At 43.1% G+C, this 17565-nt stretch overlaps 10 protein-coding genes across 10 annotated transcripts; 6 read left to right on the top strand and 4 right to left on the bottom strand.

Moving 5' to 3' along the window:
* Nucleotides 1-162: 162 nt before the first annotated feature.
* BYT42DRAFT_616520 (uncharacterized protein) lies at nucleotides 163-651 on the top strand (the record flags this gene model as incomplete). Its single annotated transcript, XM_051572076.1, has 4 exons — nucleotides 163-273; nucleotides 336-410; nucleotides 474-516; nucleotides 578-651. 4 exons carry the CDS (start codon nucleotides 163-165, stop codon nucleotides 649-651), a joined length of 303 nt encoding a protein of 100 aa, XP_051420431.1.
* A 177-nt stretch (nucleotides 652-828) lies between these two features.
* BYT42DRAFT_67815 (Met-10+ like-protein-domain-containing protein) lies at nucleotides 829-3129 on the top strand. The gene is made up of 11 exons (XM_051572789.1): nucleotides 829-1138; nucleotides 1202-1299; nucleotides 1371-1472; nucleotides 1550-1624; nucleotides 1714-1778; nucleotides 1843-1953; nucleotides 2032-2143; nucleotides 2203-2327; nucleotides 2402-2552; nucleotides 2612-2736; nucleotides 2817-3129. The coding sequence occupies exons 1-11, from the start codon at nucleotides 1005-1007 to the stop codon at nucleotides 2952-2954; spliced, it is 1236 nt and encodes a 411-aa protein (XP_051420430.1). The 5' UTR covers nucleotides 829-1004; the 3' UTR covers nucleotides 2955-3129.
* Nucleotides 2905-4111, bottom strand: BYT42DRAFT_622334 (S-adenosyl-L-methionine-dependent methyltransferase; the record flags this gene model as incomplete). The annotated part of the gene is made up of 6 exons (XM_051572379.1): nucleotides 2905-3237; nucleotides 3322-3454; nucleotides 3585-3685; nucleotides 3758-3843; nucleotides 3897-4040; nucleotides 4096-4111. 6 exons carry the CDS (start codon nucleotides 4109-4111, stop codon nucleotides 3208-3210), a joined length of 510 nt encoding a protein of 169 aa, XP_051420429.1. The 3' UTR covers nucleotides 2905-3207.
* Nucleotides 4112-4873: 762 nt separating this feature from the next.
* Nucleotides 4874-6741, top strand: BYT42DRAFT_580199 (uncharacterized protein). The gene has a single exon (XM_051569476.1). It carries the CDS (start codon nucleotides 5298-5300, stop codon nucleotides 6291-6293), a length of 996 nt encoding a protein of 331 aa, XP_051420428.1. The 5' UTR covers nucleotides 4874-5297; the 3' UTR covers nucleotides 6294-6741.
* A 1523-nt stretch (nucleotides 6742-8264) lies between these two features.
* On the top strand, nucleotides 8265-9212 carry BYT42DRAFT_501388 (uncharacterized protein; the record flags this gene model as incomplete). Its single annotated transcript, XM_051564764.1, has 2 exons — nucleotides 8265-8615; nucleotides 8694-9212. The coding sequence occupies 2 exons, from the start codon at nucleotides 8265-8267 to the stop codon at nucleotides 9210-9212; spliced, it is 870 nt and encodes a 289-aa protein (XP_051420427.1).
* Nucleotide 9213: 1 nt separating this feature from the next.
* On the top strand, nucleotides 9214-10058 carry BYT42DRAFT_67614 (uncharacterized protein). Its single transcript, XM_051572788.1, has one exon. The coding sequence runs from the start codon at nucleotides 9271-9273 to the stop codon at nucleotides 9946-9948; it is 678 nt and encodes a 225-aa protein (XP_051420426.1). The 5' UTR covers nucleotides 9214-9270; the 3' UTR covers nucleotides 9949-10058.
* Nucleotides 10034-10748, bottom strand: BYT42DRAFT_580197 (uncharacterized protein). Its single transcript, XM_051569475.1, has 2 exons — nucleotides 10543-10748; nucleotides 10034-10504 (listed from the first exon to the last, which is right to left on the bottom strand). The coding sequence occupies exon 2, from the start codon at nucleotides 10382-10384 to the stop codon at nucleotides 10169-10171; it is 216 nt and encodes a 71-aa protein (XP_051420425.1). The 5' UTR covers nucleotides 10385-10504; nucleotides 10543-10748; the 3' UTR covers nucleotides 10034-10168.
* On the bottom strand, nucleotides 10336-11020 carry BYT42DRAFT_67588 (uncharacterized protein). The gene has a single exon (XM_051572786.1). It carries the CDS (start codon nucleotides 10723-10725, stop codon nucleotides 10507-10509), a length of 219 nt encoding a protein of 72 aa, XP_051420424.1. The 5' UTR covers nucleotides 10726-11020; the 3' UTR covers nucleotides 10336-10506.
* Nucleotides 11021-11323: 303 nt separating this feature from the next.
* On the top strand, nucleotides 11324-12454 carry BYT42DRAFT_67605 (uncharacterized protein). Its single transcript, XM_051572787.1, has 2 exons — nucleotides 11324-11755; nucleotides 11837-12454. Exons 1-2 carry the CDS (start codon nucleotides 11414-11416, stop codon nucleotides 12083-12085), a joined length of 591 nt encoding a protein of 196 aa, XP_051420423.1. The 5' UTR covers nucleotides 11324-11413; the 3' UTR covers nucleotides 12086-12454.
* A 694-nt stretch (nucleotides 12455-13148) lies between these two features.
* Nucleotides 13149-17078, bottom strand: BYT42DRAFT_580191 (potassium/sodium efflux P-type ATPase). The gene is made up of 6 exons (XM_051569474.1): nucleotides 16488-17078; nucleotides 16169-16425; nucleotides 16028-16090; nucleotides 15226-15934; nucleotides 14058-15142; nucleotides 13149-13968 (listed from the first exon to the last, which is right to left on the bottom strand). Exons 1-6 carry the CDS (start codon nucleotides 16968-16970, stop codon nucleotides 13422-13424), a joined length of 3144 nt encoding a protein of 1047 aa, XP_051420422.1. The 5' UTR covers nucleotides 16971-17078; the 3' UTR covers nucleotides 13149-13421.
* Nucleotides 17079-17565: the final 487 nt, after the last annotated feature.

Below are 17565 nucleotides of genomic sequence, written 5' to 3'. Positions count from 1 at the left end.
AAACAACTGTATAAAAAGCCAATGTATTTCGATTTCGAGGCGGAGAAACTCTTCATTTTGACTGTGGTTGTTTCCCAAGGCTCCGCTGAGGGGTGAAAAAAAAATGGGCGGCTGCCGACGAGTAAAAAAAAACAACTTGACGTTAAAAGAAAAAATCTCGCCATGACTGTCGCTACTGAAGCCGTGTCCAAAGCATCGGCCTTGTCTAAAGGCGGTAAAAATCTTTTTCAGTTACTGAGTGGTCTGCCATCCAATGGTGTGGGAAGCCGAGTGGTACGTTGTAAGAGTAGCTAATTGGATCGTGCCAGGCAACGATGATCTAAAACCATCACTAGGCTCCCAACAAGTTTGTCAATAATCCTGCGCTGCAAAACAGCTATTACGAAGTTACCAAAGTCAACTTGAAAGAAGTAAGCTCCTGTACATCAAATAAAGATGAATAAGAACAAAGGCAACTCATTCCCTCACGTTAGGGAAACAATCACGGCCGTGCATGGGGTGTACAAATATTGAAAGGTAAAACGCAACCTCTGTTGCTACCGAATGAGCTCCTTTATTTACAGTCATTTTCATTTAGGGCGTACTATCGATAATGGAAAGCCCATGGAGATCCGAGGAGGTCTCAAGTTCAAGTGGAAGGTCCTTCAATAAGTCATTGCATAGAGTGTAAATCCCAGGATATCTTTTACTTCACGGGATGTTGTATAGTTTTTTTTTTTTTTAAAAGACAATAAGAATCAAGCATACAATGCGACATTGGATGATTGCGCAAAGACGCATCATCTGAAATAGAAAACTTTCCATATATTTTATGGTTTTGGTATGATGCTTTAATCGAGACGATACATTATTTATGCGCCTTCACAAGAGTAAAGGGGGTCTCTCAATTTCGAGGCTCTTTGAGAAGTGACTGCGACGACGGACTGTGATTGGCAGATGTGGGATCAAAAAGCGAATTTAAAGTTCGATGCCTTGTGGTAGACGACCGTAAATATATTATTATCATGGCAGCGATTGCTCCACCGATCCATCGTGGCATGACGGTTTTGAACCGGGATGCATTCGTTAAATCCTTCCAAACATTGGGTGTTCGTGTTCCCGTCAAGAAAGTGGGCGAATTCATGAAAGTTTTCTCCACGTAAATACCCTACTGCAAAGGCGAAAATCAATCGACTACTGAATACTGATTGCATGACTCCAGGCACTTGTTGAATTTACCTCGTTTACGTAATACGGTATCGGATCCCGAGTCAAAGGATGTCAGGATTGTTTTACTTCAAAAAGATTTGAAAGAAGAAGGTTTGACATGCACGCCTGATCGATGGAACTCAAAGACCCAACATGACCTAATCTTCAGAAAAAAACGGCAGATCTTGCCAATCTAGAACCTTCAAAAGCGGAAAAAGTCAAGGCTGAAAGCTTGGGAATTGTGCAACACACGATTGAATTGGATTATAACTATTGGACGGCTGGTATGATAGCCCAAGCAAAAAAAAACAACAGAGATGGCCAATTTCATGCAACTTATCCCCATTTCAACTCGTCACAGAACAGATTTTACATGCAGTGATGCCTGAGGATGCGGTTGATATTCCCTCTTCTTATACGCAAATCGGTCACATTGGTACGTGGAAATAGTCGTCCATTATATCTGTGAAGCGCGCCCACGCCTTGACTGACACGCGTGGGATCCACCGTGCTTTTTCTTTTTAGCTCATATGAACTTGCGCGATGAATGTTTACCATGGAAGACATTGATTGGACAAGTGATACTGGATGTACGTGAAACTACCAAAACCCGTGCTCTCGTTTTTCTTTGTCTAATGTTTTTTTTTTTATCAGAAAAACAAAAACATTACCACCGTGGTGAACAAAACAAACAACATTGATACCACATTCCGTTTCTTCAAGATGGAGATTTTGGCGGGCCAAGACAATATGATTGCCGAAGTGGTAAGAATCGTATCCCTAAATCAGTTCTGCAGGGACAACAAAAACTGATTGATGCGAGTCGACTTTTTCCGTGATTAGAAGGAGAGCAATTGCCGGTTCAAATTTGATTTTTCCAAAGTATACTGGAATTCTCGATTGCATACGGAGCATGATCGTTTAGTTCAACAATTTGAGAAAAATAGTCGTGTCTGTAAGTGGGCCATCATGGTGTGGCAGAGAAACAAATATTGACCAGTGTCTTGGGTGCAGGTGACGTATTTGCTGGCGTGGGACCGTTTGCATTACCTGCAGCGAAAAAGGGAGCCATTGTTTACGCCAATGATTTGAATCCGGAATCCTATCGATGGTTAAACGAGAATAAAACAATCAACAAGGTAAATTCCATATTCATCGCCATGAAAATCACCCTGCCCCACTCTCGTGAGATGATTTAACGTTTAAATTGCAGATATCGGATAATTTACACACCTATAATATGGACGGCCGCGAGTTTATTAGACAAGCAGTCAAGGATTTGCAAGCAACAGGCTCTGATTCGGAATGGAAAACGTTCAACCATTTTGTAATGAATCTGCCAGCCACCGCTATTGAATTTTTGGGTTGGTTACTTGTTACGGTCTGGCGTCTGTGATGATACATATTGATATGCCGTACGTAGACGCTTTCCGCGGATTGTACCGTGATCAGAAATCGGTATTTGAATCTACACCGCATGCCAAACTCCCAATGATCCATTGTCATTGTTTCACGAAAAGTCCCAATCCGGCCGACGATATTGCAGAGGTACGCAGAGAAAAAAAAAACGCTGCCATTGACAGTATGATGGTAACTATGAGAAAAAGAAAATAACGGTGGATCCATAGCGCATACAACAAGTGATGGGAGCGCCCATCGATCGAACACAGAGCACGTTCCATTGGGTTCGTAACGTGGCGCCTAAAAAGGATATGTATTGCGTCTCGTTTCCCTTGAGTGCAGAAATCGCTTTTGCTTCCAAGTAAGTGATGATGATCCGATGCATGTTTATTTTACCAATCGATGTTCAAAACTGAAAATCATCTTTCTTAGTGTCGAGAAACGAAAACGGGAGGCTGGCGAGGATATCGCCTCTGCCAACGTAGACAAAAACCCGAAATTGGAAGAGTAATAAAAAGAGCAAAAAAAAAGTGTGTTTTCTACTTTCTTTTCCACACACTGATTTTTTCTCTGCCGAGACGGCTTTCATGGCCATGGGCTTCGGCAATGTAGACACACTCAAAATTGGGTGACAACAATTCGTGATAACTATGGCAAAAGAGTATGAGTCTCTGTAGCAATTAAAAGTGCAATTTGAAACACGCATGTCGATACTTACAGTTCCTCGCTTACCGAGAAAGGTGGGCCACCTTCCTTTTCCTCAAGAGGGAACATGAGAGCGATCAAGACACCACCTTTCTTGATGAGTTGAGGATATCGAGCCGCCCAATCGGGTCGCAATCTAGGAGGCATAGCACACAGGAACCTAGTTTTGCAGAAAAAAAAAATTTTAAGGACACGGTTCTCCCTCCACGTCAGTCCATGCCTCGGAAAAATAATAACAATCACACCGAGAGAAAAAAAAAAGGCACGGGGAACAAGTTTATCCGACCTACGTGTAATCATAGGCGAGATCATAACCTCCAGCGGGAATCTCAAAGTTGTAGAAATCGGCACACATAAAGTCATAATTCTTGTCGGCGGCTTGAGGGTGAATCTAAGTAGGGTTCAAAATAAGATTTTTCGTTCAATGGTTTGTTCTCGCCTATCGGATATTGATTCCTTTTACCTTGCGGCAGACCTCCACCGCGGTAGGGCTGTAATCCAAACCAGTCATATGTCTTTCAGGGGTTGCCAAGAGCTCAACATCATAACCTAGCGACAGTTTAGGGATTTTTTTCTAGTCAACACGGAAAATGGCGTTTTACCTGAACCGCAGCCGGGCACCAAGCCAATGCCCTGACTAGGGATGAGATGCTTTGTGTCTTCATCCTCAATCAGCTTCTTCAATGCAGGGCTGGCCTTGCCGGCATCCCAAAGGGTTTGTCCTTCCTTCCAACGTTTTTCCCAATCTTAAGGACATATCAGGATACGAGTCATAGTGTATTTTGGTATGAATAGCATTACCAACTTCGTTATCCATGGTGCGTGAGAACTATAAAAAAAAAAGAAAAATAACCAAAAAAGTTGAAACAAAGAACCCTTTATCGTGCTCTGAAATCCGGCATTTTCTGTCAGTCACGGAGTTTTTCCCATGGGGTTGTCGGCATGGTTTCTTTCCAGTAGATCATCCGCACAGCAGTATAAGTCTTTTTTATTTTTTGGGTGGTTTTGTCCCACCTTCGGGATCGGCAATAAATAGACGTAGGATGGAATCACGGCGGAAATTGAGGAACAGGCCGCATTGCCTACGTCGGGCTGCATTCCCCACTCAATCCCGTTCGTCAGTAAACAAGAAAAAAAAATTTAGGGGAAAAAAAGGCGGACAAAAAATGACGGAGAGATCGAGAAGCGAGCAGGAGTTTCAAGGTTCAAGGTGGTGGAGAAAAAAAAAAGTAAAAAAAAAAAAAAAAAAAAAAAAAGACTTTGTTTCCATTATAAAGGTTTTTTTGCTTTGTGTAGTTGGAAAAAAGCTTCGGATGGGTGTCCAACGGGGAAATGAAGGATGGCATCATCCTATTCCAAACAATACTGTAAAGAGCACAGACGTTCGTCATATGATGTACTGCTATGGAAACACCACGGTGGGAGAGTTCCATCCATCATATTTTTAACGCGGCCACCTATCTGTGGCAACGTTCTCCGGCGTCCCTTGTTGAATCGAGCCTTTGTACCCCCAAAAAAACACGTTCTCCTACGTAGCACTAGTAAAAGCTTTATTATTTCCGTGGTTTTTACTCCGTTCTTATCTCTTTCGGTTACTTTCTTTTTTTTTATATTCTTCTTCTTCCTCTTCTCTCTTCATTCTTTTCTTATTTTCTCTTTTTACCATCTATAATTATATATTTATATCCATATATGAATATACAATTTTAGATACTTCCTCTCTATCAATCACAATTATTTCCTTCTTTCATTTGTCCCTCTTTCTCTTTTACAATATTGCGCTCCTCCCAAGTTCCCTGAACCGCGCCATTTGACCCTTTTTTTTGATATCTATCGATCGATCGTCTGTACACAGTTTTTTCTGTCATCAACAGAAGACCTGAATTCTCCTTATTTTCCATTGGAATTTATTGATACTATTCCATTGTCCCAGTGAACCACCTCTGTTCTTTCCTATCGCTCAAGTTATTACCTGTCCCTTTTGGAATTCTTTATTGCACCGTATGATGTCCAGTCACCATCACATTCCTATGGATAAAACAAGACGTAAGCGGCTCAAGGTAGTGAGTGCATGCAGTGAGTGTCGTCGAAAGAAGACAAAGTGCAATGGAGAAACACCTTGCATTGGATGCATTAAAACCCGTGTCGACTGCCGATATTCGAATGGGAATAAGCCCAAACCCAGTGTTCCGCGCCATGACGAAAGTCTGGCTCCCAAAACCACCGCCACTCCTACCGTCCCGAAATCGGCAACGGCTGTTCACGGGATGACCACCACGACGGAATCTATTGAAGCGATCGAAAGCCGATTGTCCGTGATCGAAGATGTGCTTCGTGCCTTGATCCGCGACTCAAAGAAAACGCAGCACGGTCAGAGTAGTTACGGTCAGAGTCGATCTTTTTTCGGATCATTGGAACGGGATCTGGCGTACATTCATTCCGGTGATATGTATCACCCTGTGCATGCCGCTCATGCCCAAAATAGGCAACTACCACGGGAAAAGAGACAACGGCATGAACACTTCCCCATGACCCCTCCACCTGATTCCTCGCTCCGCTTACCGCCCCTTCATCACCGTGCACATCCATCGGCACCAACTCCTCCTGCTTCTGCTCCTGCTCCTGCTGCTGCTGCTATTCCACCACCCCCTTCTTCTTCTTCTTCTTCAGCGGTGACGGCCACTACCTCTCAAGTCGTCGATCGGCCTACGCCTTTACAATTACAACAACCGTATCAACAGCCGTCGTTATCCACTTCTTCCTCCTCTTCCTCCTCGGCTTCTTCTTCCTCCTCTTCACCAAAAACGGCTTCCACCATTCGCAGTTTACTGAATGACGAAGACTTTGACGAAAAAGTCACTTTACCTCCTGTTTCGGCACTCACGCACCCCGCTGCACCTAAATCGTTTCCACCGTCATACAATGATCCCAGGTCGTTTCCCGGAGACCCTTCCATAAATTCGGCTTTTTACCGGCTGGCAGCGCCATCGCGGACATGATCACAAAAGAAAAAAACAATACACACACACAACTGTCAAGGCCTCGAAAAAAAACACCAAGGTCATCAAGTGTCATGGCCAACCCTTTTGCTTGATCTTTTTGATGAAACCATCATTTGACTATTTCTTTTTCTTTGTTTATTCATTGTTATCCTGGTTTCCACTTTATTTTTCCCCTATTTTTTTTTCTTTCTCATGGCCACCATGCATATATGCTAAACAATCGCTGCAAGCCGCTTTTTCTTTTTTTCTTTTTTTTACATCCATAGTTTATCATTTATCTTTTATATCTCTTTTTTTTTTATTCCTTTGTTGTTACTGTAGACAGTACGACTGCAACACTGGCTGAAACTATTGTAATAGAATTCTTGTCTTGTTCATTTCAAATGGACAAAAAGAAAAAACTGTTATCCGTGATTTTAGTTTGGTCCTATTCAATGATCATCCATCTACGTTCCTAGTTTTTTTTTTTTTTTTCTTTAATTTTTTTTTCTCCATGGCGCCATCCATTCCCAAATAGGAATGAAGAACTTTTTTTTTACATTCTTTAAAATGCTTGAATCGAGATTACAATATGCAAACAAGGTGCTGTATTACATTAGACTCATTTGAAAAAGGCCAACAATAACAAAGTAAAAAAGACAATGAAAGGTGAGCCTTTTTTCTTAGAAAAATACCAAACGACCTGGGTGTGGAAGAGTGGATGGAAATTTTTGGCTTCAAAAAATTTAAATCAAACTATAGCGTTGGTTGACAATGCCGGAATTTGTTAATGTTATCTTTCGCCCGGCATGGATTATCTTGCAAAGCATACAGTATGATCTCCATTTGCTCTTCTCATCCTTGATGACTTTTTTGCGTTCTGTCACTGGATAAAGGATGCTTCCTTCATTCTGACTTGCCTATCAGGGATGCATAACTTAGAATTGGATGACTGAAGCTTATAACCTCCTTTTTTTTGAATTCGTTTTCTAGTTTCGGCGGGACCGATATCAATGGTAGCAGTAATGAGGAGATCGGAACTGCTTCAGGAATGCATACAGTATCAATCGAGCATTTTTTTTTTTTTTTTTTTTGATTTCAGGGTCACTAAATCGCTCCTTCTTTCTTCTCTCCTCCCCTCGTCCCCGTTTTTTTTTCTATGGCGTCGTCAGCAAAGTCACCACTCTACTAAAAAAATTTGTGAAATATTTTGCAATACATATATGTTATCAAGAAACCGGATAAAATAATATCTTGATGAACAATGAATAAGAGTACTAAAATTCTATTTTCAAGGTATTAAACTCATACGATCAACCTTGTCAATCTCCTGTGCTTTCGAGTTTTCAAAACCTATAGTATTATTAATTTTTTCTTTCGTGTATCATAGCAACTTCCTGGAATAAAAGAGATCAGATGGATGTAGGATCTACAAAATACTTATCACCATGGTTTTCCTGTAATCAACACTTTTTGTATTTTCCTGGGCAATTATCTGGAAGATTCCATGGCCTCGGTGAGTTCAATATCAATTTGAAGGATGCATCAACCGCCTGTAAAAAATAAAGGGGTATCTGTAAGATAGGCGGCATAACAGGCAGATGCGTCGAACAGCATAGCAAACAACAAAAAAAAAAAAAAAAAAAAAAAAAAGAAAAGATGGGATGCTGATCTACAAAATCCTAAAGGTTTTTGTTTGTGCGACAATGACAAATCTCATCCACAAGATCTACTCGAATCAATCATGTCATACAAAATAGGTTTGCACATAGATAATGAAATGTGAAAAAAGTCATTAGTCGATAATGACCGCCGAGGAGAAAAGTCTATATGCATAGATATTGAAGAGCAAGGTTTTGACAGAAATATTGCCCCAAAATCAGTCACGTGCTCTTTTCCATTGGACATGACTGACGGTGAAATGAGGAAAACCTCAGATTTCCTGAGCTATTTTTTGTTTACAGTAACCTTTTATTTCTTACCTTGCCAATGGATCAACAACCCCCATTTGGAGCTTTTCCAGCTGGTCCTGGTAGAGGCGTTAATGGCATGCGGCCTTATTACACTCCCGGCATGACCACTGACAACTACACGACGGTGGCTGGTCAGGCTTCCGGTGCCGTGCCTCAATACGCGAATGACTATGACGATTTGATTGACTCACGAGCCGCCGCACGAGAGCTCATCAATTTTACTCTTTTGAAATATCTTAATACAGCCGTCAGTAGTCCCTTTGAAGTCTCAAAAACGCTATTGCAAGTTCAGTACATGCCGCGTGAAGACGTCCCTACCCCTGTCATGATGCTGCCGCAGGAATCCGAAGCTGACGATCTTCATCAGGTAAAAATTGGTGCATTTCTTTATTTCGTTTATTTTACAGTCATTGCTTACATTGGTTGGTTTGGTGACCAGGATGAGGAGCGCGGATCGTCTGACGAGGAAGATGACGGTAATGCCGACGATTTTTACGGTACGGGCAGTAGCTCTCGAGGTCATCGCCGATTTTCCACAGGCGGCACTCCTTTGCAGACGTCGTCCTTGGACATTGATGATCCAGCTTTCAAAAAAGAGGTTCCCGTAGATGCCAGCGGTTATGTTGTGAGTGCCAGCGTTTACGACGACAGCATGCGTCCTCCGCATCAAATCAAACCTATCGAAAAAGGAGTGTGGCAGGGTATCAACCGATTACTGAAGCATCCCCACGAGGGCATTCGATCGCTATTCAAAGGACAGTATACAAACTGGCTGTATGAGATTAGTCACTTGTTCCTTCAACCTACCCTTGAAGGCACGCTCAACGACATGTTTGACCTTTACGACGATACAATTCCCCTCGTCTATCTGGATCGTGCCGGTCCCAACCTTGCTACACTGGTTGCTAGCAATCTCATTGTGGGATTTCTTCTCAGTCCGTTGGAATTGATTCGAACACGGTAAGGACATCGACGGGTGCGATTAGAGAGTGATTCCACCGGATCTCATTTATTCTTTTCGTATGGATAGTTTGATTGTTCAATCCGCTTCACCTTTGCAGAAAAAGTATAAAGGTCCATTTCATGCCTTGCGAACCATTTTAAGCGAAGAAGGCGGTGTCACGGGTTTGTACCTGTCACACAACCTGATGCCGACATTGCTGTATCATACCATCACGCCTTTGTTGCAAAACACCACTCCCTTGATCATTGATCGCGTTTTCCGAATTTCGGCCAACGATTCGCCTTTTATGTATGCCTTGGCCGAATTGGGACTCAACACTTTAGAGATCCTGATCACTTTACCTCTGGACACCATCCGTAAACGTCTTCAGTGTCAGATCAAAACACGTACACCCAGTCGAAAGCCATTTGAAACCATTGTTCCCTTGCGACCTGCACCATACACCGGCATCACCGACGCCGCTTACCGCATCATGAAAGAAGAAGGCGGACCAAGAAAACAGAAGAACAAACAAAGAACCGATGACGACCAAGCCTCGCCCAAGAAGAAACAGACTGGATGGAGTTTACGCGGGTTGTATCAAGGCTTTGGCATGCAACTCACTTCCAATCTTATCTTGTTTGTACTACATACTGTGAATGGCGTCGAAGGTAAGCAAAATGTAACACAAGTGGTCACATCGTGCATCTCATCTTTCTTTATGTACGCTTTTACAGATGATTACGAAGATTTCTAGACATAGGATATTAAAAATAATTGGGCTCTACTTTTTTGTAATATATCACACACTCTTTTCAAAAGTCACCGCAGGATTTGATAAATTTAATTTTCAAAAAAAAAAAAAGAGAAAGGCTTGTTCGAGGGACAGTGTCCATAATAAAAGTCTTCAGAACATCAACAAATCCATCAATAAGATATTTCGACAACTTCATAAAGGTAAAAATAAAGAACATTATTTAAGAATGTATTCGGCCGCCTTCTTTCTCTATGACAGCGCGGCACCTGTCGGGCATACTGGAAACTAAATTTTCCAGAAGAAGAGGTGAGATCTCCAACCAGGTTTTGTAGACGAACGCTTCGATTTGGGCCACGTTTGCCAGTTTGCCACGTTTGCTACGAAGCTTATACGCAATATAAGCCCAAGCATGTTCGAGATGGCGCAGAAGGGACATTTATTAGTAATGTAGATCTGCGACATCTCATAAAAGGTGGATTGAAATCTGGGCTCTGCGCTGGCCAAAAATCGAAAGCTCTTGACATCGCATCTCTTTTTCTTATACCAGGTGGCATAAAGTCAGTAGGACACGGAGCGCCGTCTTCTTAGAAAATAAATTCCTTCCCAGTCCTTTCGATGAGATCCTGGTACCAGGGAAGAAACCTGTTGGCTAGGCAGTCCACCTACTTGTCTTGATCGACATTGCCAGTGAGAGTCACCAAAGGAACCAAGTCCGCCTTCCCAAAAGCATTCCCAAACCATGATGGAGCCTTTGCCATACTTGTGGGTTTCGAGCATATGCTGCTCCAGGTACCTCTCGTTGGCTTTTCTAATAGCGCGGATACATCCATTGTTGCCAATCACCCCGAAAATCGCGATTCGTTAGACCAAATCACAGATCTCCTTTGCTCCATGGTCCAGTTGACCTTTTCTCTGCACTATTTCAGTCGGTTTGCCTTTTGCTTGTCCGTGAGAGCAGGCTTACAGGCTGGAGAGTAAGACGCAAACCCAAGTTCACTCATTCTTCGGATGAATGTGGGCCTTGACATCTGCATTCCTCCAGCAACGAAACGTTGATGTTGGAGCGTAATTGGTGCAAAGGGTGCAGAAACGGAAAGCGCGCACCATCGCACTTATTGTACGCTCAGTGAACATTTTTGGGTCTTCCTGAACAATGTCTGAGGGTTTCACCACCGTGTTTGGTACACAGTTTTACGATGTCTGCCATGATGGAAACTGGCAAAACGGTGAAGGAGTTGATTTCAGTTGAAACATGAAGAAATGAATGTAAAAGGTTTTGAAACATTATTGTCTGCTTTTGGCAACAAACTTACCAATCAAATGATTGTAAGAGCGACAACTGCTTTGCATTAAGTCAAGACGAGGTCGAAACAATGCCATGCCCCATTTTACGTATTTTTTCATTTCGACGTGCTTATTTTTTGGCCCGTGGTTAGGGACTGCTTATTTTTACTGGTGAAAAGCGATGATCAGGGCACGAGTTTTCTTATCTCTCCGATACCCATTAGACCACTCAAAACATTTGACAATGACCAACCAAGGCAGTAACATGCCAAGATCTTACAAGCGAAGAAACATCGCTGTACCCCGAGCCAAACAATCTGGCCAAATTAATTTTGCGTTGAACCACCCATATAAACCAAAATGCACCGTGTGCAATAAGGTTTTCAAAAGAAACCAAAGTCTCAAACAGCACATGCTTGTCATTCACCCTGTCAAAGAAGAAGTTGCCGTACCGTTGGTTTCGGAGGCCAGTAATTCTCCGGCATCCACTGTCGGCGAACCTGATGCTGCAAACGAAGAAAAGGTAGCAAATGACGATGGTTGCGGGAAAGTTTGAATGAAGAAAAACGACCGATGTACCAGTCTTTGAATTCATTCACAAAAGTCTTCTCGCCTCAAGACCGTAACTGTGTCAGCATTCACACCTGGCCAGACATATCCGTTGCAACGCAAGAAGTGCACCATCTGTAAGAGTAGACTTTTCTCCATCGTCAGTTGTCTCCAATTCTACATCCACAACACCGTGCTGACGTCGGCCGTACTCAGCACAATACATGGTGGATTGTGGTTCCTGGTTCAACAAGAATGGATTGCGAGAAAAGCCCGCACCAAAGATCTCTGCCTTTGTGTCTGACATGGGAAAGGATTTCTTTTAAAATCTTTTTGGTGGATCCAGAAACCTTCAAGGCCACAACCAAATCTTCACCAAGAAGATCGCGTCTGTTGATCCTTTTGTTGCATTCAAGGACGATAACACATATACTAGAGAGAATATGGAGTCTAGTAGAAAGGCCTTATTGACCAGTTGTATTCAATAACAACTACTTGGTGACCACTATCCGCTGCACTTTGCATGCCAGATGGCGTGCATACTGGGCCTTCATTTTTGACTCTGAACCATTTCAACCTGAACTTGTCGCTCACTCTGCCCTACAGTTAATCACCACTTTCTCTGCCCCAGACGAATTCGACTGAGGCTCACAACCCTTTCTTTTCTGACGTCTTCTTTATTTCTTACTTTTCAGTACGCTTTCTCTGTATCGCGGCTCGCATAATTACTTTGGCCCAACACCGAGCGCACTAGAACAACGAACAAATAGACTTATATAAATATCCATGAATAAAAGAGATCAGTTCTTTTTCCAACTAAAAGCATTTGGCCCTTGTAGTTTGGCTTAAGTGAAACTACTGTATTTTGGACCTGACCTCTAATTGAATCCTCGAGCTCAAGGCAAGATTTTACACTCTTGCTTCGTTACGAAGTTTACTGCTTTCAATTAATACCGGCTGAAGTCGGCCTACCATTGGTGCATGCTTGGAACAAAATACATCAAGAAAATCGATTCCTAGGTTAGTTTACTTCCCTTACCATTCATGTTTGAGCATAGTTTCCAGCATTATCGAATCGAAGAAGGCTACCTGGACGTTTCACCAATGCCATTCTTCTCGCAAGCGCAGTACATCGACTTGGTCCTAAACGCGTGCCAACTTGGATCAAACATCTCCTGATCCAGCCTAAACAAAGTTTGCCTCATACCACACTGGCATTTCTTGATCACTGCCTAAACTAAATCAATGCAATGTTTTCATTTTGAGTAAATACTACATATATGTTTTAATCCATTGTCACTTTTTTTTGCGCCCTCATTTTCTCACATCTTTTTGGATCCGAAGAATTTATTTCAGCCATCACAAGCCTATCATAGAATATCTTACAGGTGAAAATTTTCAGTTTTCTGATGTGGGACCAACACATTTGTGATATAGAGAAAAGGAAAGAAAATTTATAATAACATGAAAATAAAGAATTGACTACTATTATCTATCGCTAAAGAAAAAAAAATTCATACTAATACATAGGATATATGTGTATTTACAATCAAGGAAGGGATATAACCAGAATGGAAGCATCAAACCCCTATCATCTACACATAATATCCGATATACATACATGATAAGGGCATCTGGTATTACCAGAATCGTCGCTTCAAGGCTTTCCATAACTCGACAAAGATAATATAAACAATCACGGAGGCGGCCGTCATACCCCATTCCCACGTAATGGGGCTGTGCTTGAAGACGGCGGTATTGAGAACCGGAACATAAAGAGCAATGATGAGCAGAACAAAGCCAAAACCGGTGGAGTAGAACAGATATTTGTTTTGCTGACCTCGGAGCGCCTTCCAGGTCCAGGTGGGGTTGCGTAGATCACGGCACGTGAAACCGTGAAGTAGCACAATCACCGTCAACGTGGCAAAAAGAGCACCACGTGCACGGAAAACATGTTCGCATCCGGGAAGCAATTCCTTGTTACAACCACGACCAAATGTACCATCGCCGTAGCCATACATCACGACAATAAAGTTCATCAAACAAATGACACCAATCATGATACCGTAGTATAACAAATCGGCCACATTGGACCACGAAAATAAGCCTTCTTTGCGCGTTCGTGGAGGCACTTGCATTTGATCAGCATGAATAGGTTCAAGACCCAAACTCATCGCAGGAGGCGAGCTACAAGCGAAGAAAAAAATAATAACAATTAGCATTCAACAACATCAATAAGAATAGAGAGGCAAATCAAGGATAACGATTCTTTTTACCTGGTCAAGATGTTGTTGAAAAGAATCTGGATCGGTGTCATGGGAAAGACAGGTGTGTTGTCCAAATCCTTGAAAGCGAGACCCAGCAGCAGAGGCGTCAATTCGGCCACGTTTCCGGAAACCATGTGTACGACAAAACGAGCAATGTTGCTAAAGACACGACGACCTTCCTCGATTGCCTTGACAATGGTGGCAAAATTATCGTCCACGAGCACGATATCGGCCGCTTGCTTGGCTACATCGGAACCGTTTTGTCCCATGGCAATACCAATATCGGATTCCTTAAGGGAAGGGCTGTCGTTCACACCGTCACCGGTCATACCCGCAATCCGTTTACGTCGGTGGAGGGCTTCAATCATTTTCACCTTGGTTTCAGGGCTGCAGCGGGCAATCACCAGAGGCAAATCTTCCAGGTCATCGACTTGTTGTTCACTCAATTTATCAAAGTCTTGGGCGGACATAACCAGTTGCTTGGGCCGTTGCTTTTCTCCTTCCTGCGAAGATTCCGAACCTTCCAGACCGTAATTGGCAGGCAAGATATTGACTTCACGTGCAATGGCCGTGGCGGTCGCAATGTGATCTCCTGTCAGCATATGCACGGTAATGCCGGCTTGATGGCATTGGGTGACAGCATCCTTGGACTCTTGACGAGGAGGATCGTAGATACCAACGAGACCGAGGAAAATCATGTCCTGTTCAATGTCATCACGTGGGAAGGTATCTTCATAGACGTCGCCGTCGTGTTTGATCGACCGTATGGCCAGAGACAGAACACGAAGACCGCCTTTGGCAAGCTCTTCCACTTTGGGCAAGATGAGTTCTTCCATTTCCTGGTAACTCATGCTACGGACTTCGTTTTCCTTGTTCAATTGGATTCCCACGCACCGTTCCAGCACACGTTCGGTGGCCCCCTTCATGATAGCGACATAGGATTGCTGAGGCGTGCGACACAACACACTCATACGCTTGATGGACGAGTCAAACGGATATTCGGCGATGAAAGACCAATTCTGTTCTGCATTTTCGGATTTGGTTAGACTGGGTTTCCCCATTTGGGCTTTATGCGCAAACACTTGAAGAGCAACCTAACCAAAAGCGGAAGTCAGAAATAAAGTTTTTCAAACAACGCAACACCAAAAAAGAAATGAAAGAAAAACAGAAACTGTACCTCGGTTGGATCTCCGAACCCATTCCATTCTCCGGTCTTCTTATCCTTGCGCACTTCACTCATGTTACACAAAGCGGTACTTTCCACCAATCGCCGGGTTCCAAAGGACATCGTGTCCCTGTGAAGTGGCTCGTCATTGGCTTCCGAGACAATTTCCCCTTCAGGAGTGAACCCAAGACCACTGACGCTGTAGAATCCGTCATCGGGCCGCCATAAACGAGTAAGCACCATCTTGGATTGCGTCAGTGTACCGGTCTTATCAGAACACACGTTGGTAACGGCTCCCAGCAGTTCGAGGGCCGCCAATCGTCGCACAAGTGCCTTATTCTTTGCCATGGCATGGACACCAAACGCCTGAGTTAGTGTAACGACAGCAACGAGACCTTCCGGAATAACGGAAATGGCGGTCGATACCGCATAAAGAATGATTTCATTATGGATATCGAATTTGGCAGCAGCAAAAGTGATAATGACGGCTAAAATGGCAATCGCAAGTAACACAATAGCCATTCGGTCCAATGATTTCTGTAATGGCGTCTTGGTGTTATCGCCACTGTCCAGAAGACGCTTAGCAATACGACCAATTTCCGTTTGCATTCCCGTGGCAGTGACAATGGCTTTGCCTCGACCTTTGGTGAGCACCGTGGATGAGTAAACCATATTGAGACGGTCACCCAAAGCGATATCCGATCCTTCCACCACATCTGATCTGATAAAACAAGACACTTGCATGAGAAAACGATAGTCCCCACTTTATCAATGCTTCAAATCAATCAATGTCCCGGCTGAACCCATTACTTACATCTTGTTGACTGGCACCGATTCACCCGTCAAAAGTGCTTCATCTACATCCATATTGAATGATCTGAAAAAGATACGAATGGTCAATTTTTCATGAGTTGAGATCCTGTAGGAGCTGTCAATTTTTCTTTTTTCTACTTACTCAACAATGCGAGCATCCGCACCCACCACATCACCACTTTTCAAGATAATGAGATCACCGGGAACCAATTCACGAGTAGAGATGGTCATTTGATGGCAATTACGAACCACCGTACTGGTAGGAGAAGCCATCTGGCGCAAAGAGTCCATGGTTTTTTCGGCCTTGTATTCCTGAGCAAAACCAATAAAGGCATTCAAAAGCATGATAGCGGCAATGACGCCACCTTCAATGTAGTCTTTAAAGACAAAGGAAACGACCTGAATTTGTTAGCCGAATATGCACGAATGGGAAAATCATATAACGATGCTTCGAAACTCACCATGGCAATCAGAAGGATCAACACCATGATATTGAAAAATTGCTTGATCATCAATGCTACGGGATTGACACCACCTTCACCTTCCATTTCGTTGAAACCATGCTGGGAACGACGGGATTGGACTTCCTCATCCGTCAGGCCATCCTCCAATTCGGATTTGAGAAGGTTGGCCACCGTGTCCAGATCCATATTATGATACGGCGGGCCTTCAATGCGTTCTTCATCATGCTTCTTTCGACGACGCTTGACCAAGGATCGGCTCTTCATGAGCACACTTCGCACGGACCGAATTGATTTGGTATCAAAGTCATTGCTGCTCTGGCCGGTCGAGGACCGCGTCAATGGACGTTGGGTCAGTTTTTCATTTTGCTGATTCTGGTAATCCTTATTTGCACCCTTGTGTAATTGATCTGCAAATTGGATAGTTGTAGTATTGGCTTGCGGAGGCGGAGATGATGGATTTTCGTTTGGTGAAGAACTCATCAAAAGAAACAGGGAGAAAAGAGGAAGGAAAAAAAAAAAGAAAAGAAAGAGTGAGGAACTTGACTTGTCTTGCTTGATTTTGCCTTGTCTTTATAATCAAGATTTCCCGACACCAAAAAAAAAAAAAATAAGCTGGACTGTTTTGTAAAAAATCACAAAAACGAAGCCAGAATCGCAAGAAACAATAGAATCGAGTTAGCTTGCACTAAAACGTCACATGACACCCACTCGAGCGATCCATCGTGCCAAAAATGGCAATTCTTGAAAACCATGTTTTTTCCCTGGTTTCCATCCACCGGATCACTCTTTTGACAAATGTGAAACCTGAAACCAAAAAAAAAATTTCAATGACGATAGGCTGGAATTCGGCTAATCGGGGCAAGGTTGTCGTCCATGCTTCCCCATCTTATGGTAATTCCAAAGCTTCGCTAAGCTGTGCGCTGCGCACATACCCCTACTTTTTTTGTGCACAATTGCAACAATACCTTTTGCGTATGGCGTTTTCTTATCTGGAAAGGGCCAGAACGCGTACGTCTAAAATCATACAGTACGGAATTATACCGAAAAAAACCCAGTGATCGCTGACCGTTTAAAA

This window comes from Radiomyces spectabilis (assembly GCF_025331425.1).
Source record: "Radiomyces spectabilis strain NRRL 2753 chromosome Unknown BYT42scaffold_11, whole genome shotgun sequence".
Taxonomy (NCBI): domain Eukaryota; kingdom Fungi; phylum Mucoromycota; class Mucoromycetes; order Mucorales; family Radiomycetaceae; genus Radiomyces; species Radiomyces spectabilis.
This window is presented reverse-complemented; position numbering and strand designations above follow the sequence as displayed.

What these genes read in the sequence shown, in the direction of transcription:
- BYT42DRAFT_67588 (XM_051572786.1), bottom strand. Translation starts at nt 10,725, where the DNA reads ATGCTCGAAACCCACAAGTATGGCAAAGGCTCCATCATGGTTTGGGAA.
- BYT42DRAFT_67614 (XM_051572788.1), top strand. Translation starts at nt 9,271, where the DNA reads ATGGATAGTTTGATTGTTCAATCCGCTTCACCTTTGCAGAAAAAGTAT.
- BYT42DRAFT_67605 (XM_051572787.1), top strand. Translation starts at nt 11,414, where the DNA reads ATGATCAGGGCACGAGTTTTCTTATCTCTCCGATACCCATTAGACCAC. An exon ending in ATGCTGCAAACGAAGAAAAG is followed by an intron (nt 11,756 to 11,836) that starts GTAGCAAATGAC and finishes CATTCACAAAAG; the next exon opens with TCTTCTCGCCTCAAGACCGT.
- BYT42DRAFT_580199 (XM_051569476.1), top strand. Translation starts at nt 5,298, where the DNA reads ATGATGTCCAGTCACCATCACATTCCTATGGATAAAACAAGACGTAAG.
- BYT42DRAFT_580191 (XM_051569474.1), bottom strand. Translation starts at nt 16,970, where the DNA reads ATGAGTTCTTCACCAAACGAAAATCCATCATCTCCGCCTCCGCAAGCC. An exon ending in TGATCCTTCTGATTGCCATG is followed by an intron (nt 16,426 to 16,487) that starts GTGAGTTTCGAA and finishes TAACAAATTCAG; the next exon opens with GTCGTTTCCTTTGTCTTTAA. An exon ending in GGTTCGGAGATCCAACCGAG is followed by an intron (nt 15,143 to 15,225) that starts GTACAGTTTCTG and finishes GCTTTTGGTTAG; the next exon opens with GTTGCTCTTCAAGTGTTTGC.
- BYT42DRAFT_580197 (XM_051569475.1), bottom strand. Translation starts at nt 10,384, where the DNA reads ATGTCCCTTCTGCGCCATCTCGAACATGCTTGGGCTTATATTGCGTAT.
- BYT42DRAFT_67815 (XM_051572789.1), top strand. Translation starts at nt 1,005, where the DNA reads ATGGCAGCGATTGCTCCACCGATCCATCGTGGCATGACGGTTTTGAAC. An exon ending in AAAAGATTTGAAAGAAGAAG is followed by an intron (nt 1,300 to 1,370) that starts GTTTGACATGCA and finishes AAAAAACGGCAG; the next exon opens with ATCTTGCCAATCTAGAACCT. An exon ending in TGAGAAAAATAGTCGTGTCT is followed by an intron (nt 2,144 to 2,202) that starts GTAAGTGGGCCA and finishes TCTTGGGTGCAG; the next exon opens with GTGACGTATTTGCTGGCGTG.